Genomic DNA, 13437 nt, shown 5'->3' with positions numbered 1-13437 from the left:
TTTTCAACTTGAAACTCAAACTTTAGGAACTAGTGTCCTTAACTTTTTCAAAATAATTTGCAAAACTATGACAGTATGTACTTAATATACAAAATAACAGCAACAAAGTTAAGGGCATTGTGTCCTTAACCTTTTCAATTCAATTTGAAAAATCAGGACACTATGTCCTTAATATTATGTGCTCAATTTTTATAGAATTAATCTGTAATTCAAACTTAAGGACTTCCTGTCCTTAACTTTTGAACCTGCAAGTCAAACTTAAGGATTCCTATCCTTAACTTTTGAACTTGAAACCCAAAGTTAAGGACCAAGTGTCCTTAACTTTTGAACTTGAAATCTGAAGTTAAGGACTACCTGTCCTTAACTTTTTAACTAATAACTGTAAGTTAAGGACCAACTGTCCTTAAATATTGAACATGTAAGTCAAAGTTCAGGACCAAGTGTCCTGAACTTTTCAACTTGAAACTCAAAGTTCAGGACCAAGTGTCCTTAACTTTTTCAAAACAATTTGCAAAACTATGACGATATGTGCTTAATATACAGAAGAACAACAACAAAGTTAAGGACATTGTGTCCCTAATTCAATTTGCAAAATCAGGACATTGTCCTTAATATTATGTGCTTAATTTTTATAGAATTATCACAGGACGCGATGTCCTTAACTTTATCAATCCAGAAATTCAAAAAAAAAATCAAATTTCTACTTACTGTATAAAAATCAATAGAAATCGGAAAAAGTATAACTATGTCGAAATAAAAATCAATAGAAACACATAAAAGTATAACTTATTGTAAATGTATGTCGATTTTTGGATGAGAATGTTGAATTCTATAGTTTGAAATCGGAAGCGAATCTTCTGCAATTTCGACGATCACAGTGAAGTAATTTAGCGCTGCTGCTGCTGATCGTTAATAAAAGCGTAGGTATAAGTTATAACATAAGGGTATTTTTGTCCAGTCAGGTATAAGTTTATTATACCAGTGGCTAAAGACTAAAGACATTTAAAACACTGGCTTTAAAATAAAGACAAGTGCTGTTAGTGGCTATTTGTGCACATCGCCCCACTTTTGTAAACAAACAATTTTCTTAAAAATTATGCAATGGATTTTAATTTTTAATACACCACACCAAACAATGAATAAGAAATAACCTCTGCATAGCTAATGTTTGCATTAATAACCCTTGCATTACTAATCCCTGCATTACCAATACACCTTATTCAACATTATTTTTCCTTACTCTATTAGAATTACATCTTACCATATAAATAATAATATCTATCTATACTATATTAAAAGTACGAAGGCCCTTAGAGAAATGTCGTTCGCCTTTTTTACCCTTTAAAAATCAGTTTTACATTGGATAAAATTATAATTTAAATTGCTTTCCTAATATTTAGGACCTTAAAATCAAGCCAATTTTTTTACTAAATCAAAACTTATTTGAATTAGGTAAGAAGTCCTTAAAATTTTCTAAATTTTATGATCTTTTCAATTGATAAAAGAATAATGGCATTATATCAATTTATGATAAACTTCTCCATATGCACAAAGTACACGTTAGGTTTGTCTACTTTTTCCTTTTTGCTTAAATATAATTAATCATTTAAATTATATTAGAATACATTTATTAGTAGTAAATATTTATACAATTATGAGAAGTAAATATATCAACAGAAATATACATTCCATGTTAGATATAATGATAACTACCATTAATATTTTATATATTGGATATTTCAATTGATTTTCTAAATTTTCAATGAACTAATATCTTAATTGTGTATAATTTTAGTATCTTAATAAAAAAAAATAGAGAAATTTTCCTTAGGGAAAATGACATTGTATGACGCTCTCAAAATAATAACCGAAAACTGTATATTTTTTGTATATATACACATTCTGTATGTTATATACAAAAATTATACTAATTTTATACACTTTTCCGGCTATCGAATGTAAATAATTTCTGGCGGGGGCAAAAAGTGGTAATACCCCTTTTCCTTACTCTAAATTATATAAATATTACATTTATCTCGATGTTAATTGTTATTACACATAATTCATTCTTATTGTAAATTTTATACACTTTTTATTAATAGACGTATAAAAACGTGCAACGCACGTACACTAAAGCTAGTTACTATAAAACGTATGTTAAGAACTTAAAATTTTTATGTCTTTTAAGAATATTACACTTGATGATTTCAAGAAGAAGAAATAGCGATTGTATTTTTTGTATATCAATTTACATTAAAAGCAGAGACATTTATAAAAAGAAATCAATTACTGCTATAATCAAGCTACTGAATAAAATATTCCTAGGAAATAGAATCAAATCTAATGAAAACTTTTCACTAATTATACTAGTCTAACACTAAATGCTCAAGTTGGTGCAAAGCACATGCCCAACTTGCAAACTAAAAGGAGAAGACTTTTTGCTGAGACTTTTTGTAAGCAAATTCACTAGCGGCTTTTCTGATGGTACACGAAGCAAACTCAAGATACCAACAACATTTTCTTTGATAAAATGTAGTTCAATTTCAACATATTTTATTTTATCATGTTGAATAGGATTATAAGTTATACTGATTGCAGACTTCTTGTTGCAGTACAAAGAATGTTTTCCTGGGTCAAACAACCTCAATTTCTCCATTTAACTTTTATAGCCAAAGAAGTTCACAAACTTTATATTCTGGTTTGTGCATTGGATCTAGCAGCTACACTTCGGTTTTTGCTTCTCCAAGTAACTAAGTTACTTCCCATGAGTGTACAGTAACCAGATGTAGATCTTCTATTATCTAGAGATCTAACCAGTCCGCATATGTAAAGGCTTCTATATGGAGGTGACCATGTTTGAAAAAAAGTAGGCCCTTTCTTGGAGCAGTCAGAAACCGCAAAATGTGAATGACAACTTGCATATGAGGATTTAGGGGATCATGCATGAACTGACTCACTAAGCAAAAATAGCCTCATCATCTTCATTTTACCTATCTGCTCACCGTTATTCCAATTTTCCGCACCATCTTAATCTTCATCTAATTGCTCGTCATTATTCCAATTTTCCTCATCATCTGCATTCTGATATTTACATGTACCACACCATCATTTACTCCCTCTGCATCATTATCATTTTCATTGATCTCATTAACCATTCCATTGTTTTGCATTCGGATCATTTGGATGTTCTACATCTTCATCTGTAATATCACCATCATCCATAACCCCTCCACCATTCTTGTCATCATCCATAACACCATTCTCATCATCTGATATCTCTTCTTCATCATCCATAGCTAGGACCTGCTCAATGCCTCCCACACCATTCATACATTTGGAGATAATTTTGCTTGATAGAAATTGTTATTTGGTATTCTGCTGTACAAAATTTCTTCACAAACAACTGTGTCTAATCGTCCAGATTCATCCGAAACAAAAAGGAAAGAAAAAGCCACCAATACTGCCTTACAATATTCAAATAGAAATCGAGTGATAATCGACTCGCGAGATGTTAACTGTATTGAGGTAGTCGAACAAAATTTCTAATATGGACTCGGCAACCAATCAATGTGTTTATTAAGAAGTTTTTTTTTTTTTCCTTTTCTCTTTTCTGAAGCTAAATTTATAAATTAGTGAAGAAACTGGACTCACTCAGAAGAAACTTTCTACGGCGAGGTCGATGAGTCAAGCCTAGTGCCATTTCTCTTTGATATGATTAGACCATATCGGCATTAAGAGGGCCTTCAAGGGCTACCGCGTGTCACCAGTATGACTTCGAGAAAGGCCTGCCCAAGGTCGAAGTGGCCTCACAAGAGATGAAGGACGAGGTCGAGGAGTCACCATAGATCAAAGTCGAGGACGAGCACTCATCTTAAACGGAGTAATAACGGCTAATTTTAGGATAAGACACTAAAGAGAATATTCCAGTACACGTTCCCTTATAAATAGAAAAAAAACATAATTATAGGGAACATGAAATATTCACTTGTAAGAGAACACATGACATTCTTTGTAGAATCTTGCTTTATTGCACACATATAAAATATACTTTTCCTTGAGATTCTTGTCTTACTTTTCCCCTCGATCCAAGAACGATCCGAATATTCAAAGGCTTATCAATCATTCATCATTGTAAGAAAAAATATCCACGAATCTCACATTTTCGGGTGATTCACATGTTCTTATTTACTTAAATGACATTCATTGCCATACTGTTATTTAATGCTCTCTTTGCTTTTGGGGTCATTGAATATTGCTAGTGTTATTTATTGATATCTAGATAATATACGCATATTCTTACTATAAAATCGATTAAAATATCTTTTGGACATTAATATTGGCTAAAATTGACTTTATTTTATCAAAATCTAATTGTTTAAACACAGATCTAAATTTTGGGTCAAACATCATCCACCTAGTAACTGGAAGTCTAATACCCTAACCAAGAAAGCCGATGGACTCGGTATAAGAAACCTGAGAACTCACAACCAGAGTTTACTGGTGGAGTGGATTTGGAGACAAAGGAACCAAAGATTCTTTGAAGGATTAACAAACCCAAACTGGAAGATCAAATTTAATTGTCTACTTTTATTTGCTTCTTGGTGTAAAATGGAATACACAGGGGTAGCTGAGACCATTCTTGAGGTTTTTGAAACTGACATTTTATAAGAAAAAATCTCCCCTTGTAAAAGGGTCAGCCTAGTCTAATCTTTGTTCTCTTTATTGCTTCTTTTGGGCTCTGGCAGATGATGTAAATAGTTCAGCACTCCCTCAGTTCTGTTGTGACATCAAAGAAAAGGCGTTCACCTTGTCACCGAATTTAAAAAAAAAAAAATTACGTAATTGCAAGTCGCACAAATGATGGGAAAAACTGCATGCGTAAAGGTACAGCATGCATCATTACACATGTTTAACTAAATTGTGTACACAACAACAAAATGTTAGTTTACAAAAGATGGAGTTCTTTCAGGCAAACTTTGACTGCCCTTTAGGAAGAAAGCTATGAGCTAATGACAAGATATGACTCTTTAGGCTTTCCACTAGAGAAAGCTTCGGTTTTTGTACACTATTTATGAGCCATTGATAATCGGACAGTGCATTTTCTGGCAATGGCTCTAAAAGTTCACATTTAGCCAAGATATCAGATGGAGGGACTCCAGCAATAAGGTTTGTCTCAAGTTTTGGTCTACCCCTAGTAAGCTTTTCGGAGACTTTAACAGGTGATTCAAGGGCGTTAGGTGAAGCACCTGGAACAACGTCGTCTTTGAACCTTTCATCTTGCAGGCAAAATTCTATCCACTGATGCACTACTGGTGATGGTCCTCTAACTCTTCCTCCAATTTGATCAGTTGCAATTCTCGAAGAAGCAGGTATTGCCTGATAAAGACGTTTTTTGCAAAGTTATATGCAGTAGAAGAAATGATCCCATCTCTAATAAATCTTTTTACCAGCTGCATTTTCTAACACATATTAATTACATTGTTTTTGTTCCAAGCATGTTTGAGAGATTTAATAGTTAAGTCCGGAAATCTATTCAGTGAAAAAAGAATGCAAAGGTTTGTCATATTGACTGAAGTGTCGTTTTTTTTAAGTCTAGATTTTGTCTACTTTATCAAAAAGGAGACTTTTTCTTACACTTGGTAAACTAATGTGAAAGTGTTTGATGGGACTTACTTTAAAATTTCAAACTCATAAAACTTTATCAATAATTCATTGAAATTCAAGAGAGAAGATATTGTATTCTTGTCTGGACACGTGTACTCCAAACACGTACGATAAAGACTAAACCAAGGGAAAGAAATAAAGAGAAGCTGTCAAAATGGAACTTTTAGATCTGTTGCACCTTTCGGGAATTATCGATCAAAAGAAAACAAATAAAAAACAACAATAAATAAAGATGAGCCGGAAGCATTTTAGGATGCACATAGAGGGAGAAAATTCTGGACATACCCAGCAATCAGCCCACAGACTTGCACCAGATTTGGGAACAACTACAGCAATATTTGACATCCGCTTTGCAGCAGGAATAACATCATTGCTCCATCCAACAGCTACCCATACATCTCCAACTCCGAAGGCTTTAAGATAGTGGCCGCTATCAAATAGCCGGACCTTTTGAGAGATACAAATATTTAGATATCCAAATACTGAACAAATTTTTTTTATTTATTTAATCTCCATGCATTTGGCGCACAAATGTTACTTTGCATGTACATAGAGGTCTCACATAGAAAATGCTAGCATACATGAATCCACCTTTAAAGGATTCTGAATCAAGTCAATATACATATCATTTGAAATCGTAACATATGTTTGTGTTAGAAGATAAAGGACTCAATCAATCAACTCTTTTCTATAATCAAGTACTCATTTAACCATCATAACTATGATTTTGCACATCTCCACACGCATATAAGCATTTGAAATCTATCAATCCAAGTGCGATCTTAAATATTGGGAAGGGAAGTCGCAATTTGTAAGCACATGACAATACGAAAACAATAAGAGAAGGAAACAACCATGACCCTAAAAAATCTGGAGAAGTTACTAACTGCACATATGGTACTTGGCAGGAAAAATGAATGTACTAGATAGTTGGATAGATCTCTTGGAAGCTCAACATGAAAATACTTACTATTAATTTTTTGCAGCAACTTGGTGCAATATCAGTGAAATTACTTTTGAATTACCAAAGAAATCTTCACAAGTTGACAAGAACAGAACTTGGTTAAGTTTTGCATGAATAACTAAACCACTGTATGCATGGCTGTATATCTTGCATTAATAACTCCACATTTTTTCCCTATACCTGTGCATAATATAAGCTCAATTTAAAACCATTTTATACCCACTGGCCACTACCTTAAAACCATAAATTACAACTTAAGTGCTCAAAGATCAGTTATGGATTAGGTGAATAACCTTTGCATACATGGCTCATACCAGTCCTTTTTAAACTTATACAAAGAAGAATCTAGAAAAAATCAACAGGTTCGTGTAAACATGTATAGACACCGCACTAATAAGTTGGAAATATTTTCCAGTAGTGCTATGTCAGCTAGGAAATTCAGGTGGCACCAGCTTTTGCTGACAATAATAATATGAATCCCTGCCTCTTATTTCCTTTGAATGTTGTATCCTTACAGATTCAGCTCCTCTTCCGGACAATGTTGTAGATTTTTACTCTTCTTCTTCTTCTTCTTCCTTTTTTTTTTTTACTAATTTTTAGTAAAGTAACACCTAAGCTCATCAATTGGTGGAAGATTCATCTGAATCACACTCCAGACAGGACAACTAACACAGCATTGAAATTGTTCAATCCAAAGAACAGAAAAGATGTCCCATAATCCACCTTTAAGGAGCTCAAAGCTAGGCAATTTTTACAATTTCCTTTAAATTACCTGTTTAACAAGTGATGCAAGATTCTGCTGCACAGCCTCTCTTCCACCAACGACTTCAGACATGTCGGTTGTGTTGTATGATGCCCCCATATACTTTAAGACTGCACCCACGATCTCTCGTGGTGAATCAACCATTGAAATTTTTCCAGCAAGTTCAGGTCGCCATAGATCAGCCCAGTCCTACAGTGGTGGTTTACAACCCTGAATAAGCGAGCTGTCACGTAGAATGCAACTTTGAAGAAGGCATTTGACAACACGGACACTGGGTTCTGTGAACTTTAAGACTCGTTCAGCACGAGCATGTCCAAAACAAATGAAGAATCCATATAATATAGCTGATAGGTAAAAAGTAATATTATGCAATTAAATCATATTTTCATTGGAATAACATTCAGCAATTAGGGGGCTTCAAAGAGATGTGGAAGAAAATGGAATAAAGGTCAAGAACAAAAACATTCAAGAACTTCCCCTTATGGATGCTCGATCCTCTTGCTTCTTTCTTCTCTAACTGGGTTCAAACTTCAAGAATCTATCGATTCTATCCAACTGGGAGTAAGACACACACTAACAGCTAGAAAGACAATATGACAAATTTACAATCGCAAGCAATGAGCATAAAATTAAAGCATCACCCATCATGGTTCCATTTTAAAAAGTGATACTCCAAATATAGACACAAGTTACCTCTATAGGAGCCATTTTACGCTTTTGAAATTCGCTTTTCTTGTAAGCTATCACTATGCTTCCCCATCTATATGGAGCTGCCCATATCCTACCACGAGAATCCAATTTCCCTTCATCGCTCCTGCGCAAATATACCTGACATTATTTTAAAGTCAAAGGGAACTATCAAAGGGATCCGAGTACAATATAGATGCCAAAGAAAACAAGATGATGTTTGCAATACAGAAGTATAGATGAGAGACATGCTCTTTTTCTTTTTCCACAAAAAGACAATTTAGTTTTATATAATATACCATCAGACATGGAATATTGGGTAAAACAAATAAGTGGTTCAGTCCTCAAAACGAAGTGTCTCCCATGTGAGGTCAGGTGATGGTCAACAAGCGGCTAAATGATGCAAGAGCTCTTTTTCCCTAATGCTATCAAGAAAATGGTATGTCATGACCCCATGTCGAGTAAGGTTCCAAACCATCCAAGAATGATAGGTATGTTATTTCTTGGTACTCTCTTTCTATGTTTTGCAAACCTAAACAGAATGATGAAATATGGATTTCAGGTTCAATTGTAAGTAGTAGCTCAAGTTATGTAAATCCTAATATACTTCTTGTATACGGGAGTTCTCTCCCTTTTGATGAATACAATTTACCTTATAAAAAAAAAGTTATGTAAATCCTAATATTGCTTCCAACAGCCTGGCAAGAAAATAGGAGGCCATAGATATGTGTATTTCCTAGCACTGAAGCGAACAAATTCTCATGTAACAGTTGATTTTGAGAGACAAGGCACCATAAAAAACATCATGGCTATGATTTAATGTAAAAGATATCACAGCCTTGTTCAGTTTTCTGAGGTAACAGTTAATTTTCATTGTAACAAGGCAATCTGGAAATTTTCAGAAGGAAACCATCTCTTTAGAAGATGACAAAAGTAAAAAGAAAAAGAAAAGTAAAGGCAAAAAACACCAGGGATGCTACTGACAGGCCGAAAGACATCAAAATGCGAATGTCACTCCTCATCAAAAAAAGAAGATGGTTTTTACCTTCCATTTGTCACTTAACTTTTCAAACCAATCTTGATCTTCTAAACCATGCATCGGCTCGATTAACCTCTTCTCAATGGCATAACTGAGCCAGGTATCACCAACAGTGACAACATCAGCTGCCAAAGCAGATTTAGGATTAACTTTTCCTTTCCGACTAGGCATACAAAGTTCATGAAAGATGTCTTGCAGGCTTTGACGAAACTCAGAACGTAATCTCAATCTCTTCCCTTGAGATCGCAAGAAATCCTACACATCAATGAGCAAAGAGCCATTATTCTCGAGAATGTGCAAAGAGTTGTCATCATTTGAATGACAACTGAAGCGTCTTATTAATGCATATTAGATGACAAAAGCCCAGTGAACTTGATCTCCTTTTCTGATAGGAGTAACAGTGAAGTGCTGTATATAAAATAAGTGTTTTAGAAGGAAACATATGGAAAAGCCTTGAATGGAAGCTGATATCTAGCAATATCCTAAAGTTCTTGGAAAGAACTCAGGATCATTTGCAAACTACAGCACCTATATTGTAAAACGACCTCAAAAGCACATCAGCTTGGACTCCGTTTTAGAAGCTAAGCAGAAGCGATATCAAAGGAAAGAAAATAGAAAGAAGCATACAACCACTAGGGTGCAAATGATAAATGCTTCTCACAGTATTGGAGAACCTACATAATTAAACATTAATAGTATTTTTGGGTTGAAAAAACTGTATGTTTTCTCTTCAAAAAACATACTATTTTTGGGTTGATGTATCAGTGAGGAAAGTAATGCTACAGTAACTTTTCTTGTGTTTATCTTTTTCCAATAGCTTTAATAGAAAAGATTCATTTTAATTTACCATTTGACATTACATAGAGCAATCAATGAATGTCTTTTTTGCTAATATTCTCTTATTATCTAAACTAGAGTCGGGAGATCAGTAAACTCAAAAATTTTATGTGAACATCAATATGAAAACAAATAATTTTGATATCGGAATTTTGGAAACAAATAGAAAATATTTCCAACCTTCTTTTCTTGTTTTTCTTCCATTCCTTTTAATTTGGTGGTCTGCAAACTAACTCAAATTCTAGTCTTCTACCCCCATTTACTACTCTTCTCTTATCTTTCCTGACTTTACAATTAAACCAAGTAGTACAATATTTCTCGTGGGTAACTTGCAACCTTGGAGCCACTAAATTCTCACTTTTTTCTCCACAGGAATAACTCTTCTACTTGATTATATGCACTCTAAATTTGTTTTGTTATTAAAGTCAAGGGGAAGCATAAAAAGTACAACAAATTTGCGGCTAAGATGCTACAATCGACAATGGTGGCACACAAAATAATGGAATCTCCAACATAGGAATTCATTGGCCAAAATAGGGGTTAGTAGTATAGCAAGAGAAGACCAACATAACATCATAATCTCTCTTTGATCCTACATACAGAAGTATCTACTTGCAACTTATTAAGACAACCTTTACACCATACAAAGTCTGAACTGATCAAATCTTGAAAGTAAAAAAGTGAGATATGGAGCAGAGTTAACAGACCTTGAGCCATACAGGAGGAAAAGAGTTACTAAGAGAAACAATTCTTAGAGGGACAGTCAAAGCATACGTCTTAGACTTCCATTTCTCAAATGCCGCTTGAAGCTCTTCATCATCAATATCTTCCATATTTTCCGATTTTCCAACTTCAGTGCCTATGTAATTCAAAGTCCATGGCACCAAGTAAAACAAGCAGTAAAAAATAAAGAGGGAGAGAGAGAAGAAGAAACTCTAGACGAGATCTTCATGCAACATTCATTACTGTCAATAATATCAAAAGGAATTAGGCAAATAATGAGTGGAACTTGAAAGAGCACTAAGAAGAGCAGTATTAAAAGTAATCAACAAGAACAAAAATAATCAGTTATCTGTTTCACACCAAATGACTAGATAAGGTTGCCTAGAATCACCTAATGAGTAAAGCTTAACCTTTCTCTATCTTACTAGCCACAGAGGCGGATCCAGGATTTCAATTTTACGGGTTCAACTTTTAAGGTTTTTAGCATTGAACCCATTGTATTTATAAAGTTATGGGTTCATACCTACCATTTGTTGCAATTTTAATAAAAAATTTCACATAAATTTATGCTTTGCGTCGAAAGTAGTGGGTTCAGATGAACCCGGGGGTTAAACTCTACATCTGCCCCTGACTAGCCATATTTAACCCAAATAACATAGCTAAGTTGATTTTTGCATAGTCTATCCCTCTTCCTCTCTTCCCATTTGTATCTCTCTCCTCTCTCACCTTCCACAAGGCACTTGCATTTTCACAGCTTAGTGTACCTACATTCTGGAAAACAACTCTCAATCCGGTGTTGTGCTCCTTCCTTTCCATACTATACAACATGACATTCGAATACATACATGATTTAAGATGTTAATTTCGCATATATCTTACTTATATACGTATAGCAGTAGTGAAAAATTAGTTCGATAGAGAAATATCATGTCAAAGTTTCAAACTTGAATAGTTTAACAAATTTGAATTCGAACTCCTGAAAATTATGAAAGATCTATAGGAATGTCAAACAGGAGGCGTGCAAGAGGTAAACATTGTCATATATATATCGGGCGGGAGGAATGGTAAAAACTTACTCGCACTTCAGTTTTTACCCGCTAAGGTATTAATGCTTAGTCTAGCCTAAACATCAGGTGTTGGTAAATTATACTACTAATGCAGCAATAATAGACTAAACAAAAGTGTACCCTAGTTAATTTGATCCAACTTGCTCAACCATTATCCTTAAATAGAATTTTCACACACAAAAAAAATACCTTGAGATTCTTGGTCCTGAAGCTGAGTTAGAGAAGGGACTTGAGGAGGAACGTGAGTAGTAGCAACAGCTGGAAAGGACAAAAGGGCCGAACCCAAACTGATAAAAAGAACGGTAGAAGCAGCAATTTGACGGAGAAATTCGCCGGACGCCGGCAATGTCGCCGAGTTCCGTTGAACGGGGACGCCGGAGGCCCGAACGGAGAGCCTAAGGTTTTTGTGGAAGTGGAAAGTTCGAGAATTGTGTAGACGAAGAGTGGTGTAATGGGGTTTTGAGCTGTGGGGAATTGGGAGTGGGAGAGGAAGTGAGAGCAAAGACATTGTGTGCGGGGGATTTAGATGATCAGGGGAACCGAAGGACTTGTACTCTCACACAAATATAATATTGGAAGTTAAATCATTTTTATTACTATTTTAAAATACTATTTTGTAACTACTTATATTTTCATATAGTTTTCAACTATACTCTATAACTAGTAAATTAATCCGCGCGATGAATATTCTTTTCTAATGTTCAAATAATGAAAAATATATAAATCTTTTGTAATCTTCAAATTCAAAAATAGATTAGATTTTAAGTTATAAACATTTTATTCTTACTTTTTTCTTTTAATTTTTATTATTTGAGGATTTTTTTATCTATCAGAAAAGGTTTGTCTAATAATCTATATATGTGAAACAATATTTTCTATTTTTGCTAAATAAACATGAAAGAAAGAGATGAATTTTAAGAAACATAGTTGTTTCTTTATTCAATTAATATATTAAGTATCTTCTACTCTTCACCTTTCAAAAGTTATATTCTATACTTTCTCTTTATTTAGAATCTTAAAAAAAACATATTAACAACGTCTACTCCTTCAACAAAATAAGGAAAAGAAATCCGTCGGCCCTAAGTCAACGCAAATAAATTGCATGAATCTTTTCTATATTTTTTATTTTTATTTTTTAGTTGCTTTTACCTTTTTTCTTTTTCTTTTTTTTTTCTTTAATTTTTTTTCTTCCTTGCCTGCCCATTCATTTTACACTATTTTGGTGAATAACAAAAAAATATTTATTAACTATTTCTTTCTTCTATTCTCACGTTTCAACACCTTCTTTATAACCAGCTACTCCTCCACTCTAAAGCTGCTCCTTTCCATCCTCTAAATCATTAAAAGTATGAAAAAATCTCATAAAATCTAATCAAATTTGCTCATTTCTTGAAAAAGTTCTCAAGAAATATTGGCTCGGGAGATTAAATACAATATAACTTAGTTCTTAAAAAAACAACATATATTATTGGCTTCATAAAATAGTCATATACAACATGAAATTAAAAACAAAGGGAGGTCAAACTTGTAGTAGAGAAAAAAAATGATAATAAGAATCGATCAACCAGTTCGTCCCACCTGCAAAGAAAATAACAGTATTATTACAAATTTACAATCAATAATATTCTTTTCTCCGCCTTTTCTTTTTTTCTTTTTTAGTATGAAAATGTATGGCATAACTTAAAAAGTTAAT

General features: G+C 33.7%; 1 protein-coding gene across 1 annotated transcript; it reads right to left on the bottom strand.

Moving 5' to 3' along the window:
* Positions 1–4861: 4861 nt before the first annotated feature.
* On the bottom strand, positions 4862–12289 carry LOC104229731 (uncharacterized). The gene is made up of 7 exons (XM_009782420.2): positions 11934–12289; positions 10662–10813; positions 9124–9372; positions 8085–8219; positions 7401–7580; positions 5950–6111; positions 4862–5376 (listed from the first exon to the last, which is right to left on the bottom strand). Exons 1-7 carry the CDS (start codon positions 12250–12252, stop codon positions 4966–4968), a joined length of 1608 nt encoding a protein of 535 aa, XP_009780722.1. The 5' UTR covers positions 12253–12289; the 3' UTR covers positions 4862–4965.
* Between the last annotated feature and the right edge of the window lie 1148 nt (positions 12290–13437).

The sequence above is a fragment of the Nicotiana sylvestris genome, chromosome 12 (genome assembly GCF_000393655.2).
Source record: "Nicotiana sylvestris chromosome 12, ASM39365v2, whole genome shotgun sequence".
In the NCBI taxonomy this organism is placed as follows: domain Eukaryota; kingdom Viridiplantae; phylum Streptophyta; class Magnoliopsida; order Solanales; family Solanaceae; genus Nicotiana; species Nicotiana sylvestris.
Note: the sequence above shows the minus strand (reverse complement) of the source record. Positions and strands in the feature narration are given on the sequence as shown.

Bases quoted from the DNA above. Each gene is read 5' to 3' on its own strand.
- LOC104229731 (XM_009782420.2), bottom strand. From the start codon at position 12,252: ATGTCTTTGCTCTCACTTCCTCTCCCACTCCCAATTCCCCACAGCTCA. The intron at 8,220-9,123 runs GTAAAAACCATC...AAATAATGTCAG, and splicing joins AGTTAAGTGACAAATGGAAG to GTATATTTGCGCAGGAGCGA. The intron at 5,377-5,949 runs GTATGTCCAGAA...CGTCTTTATCAG, and splicing joins GTCTGTGGGCTGATTGCTGG to GCAATACCTGCTTCTTCGAG.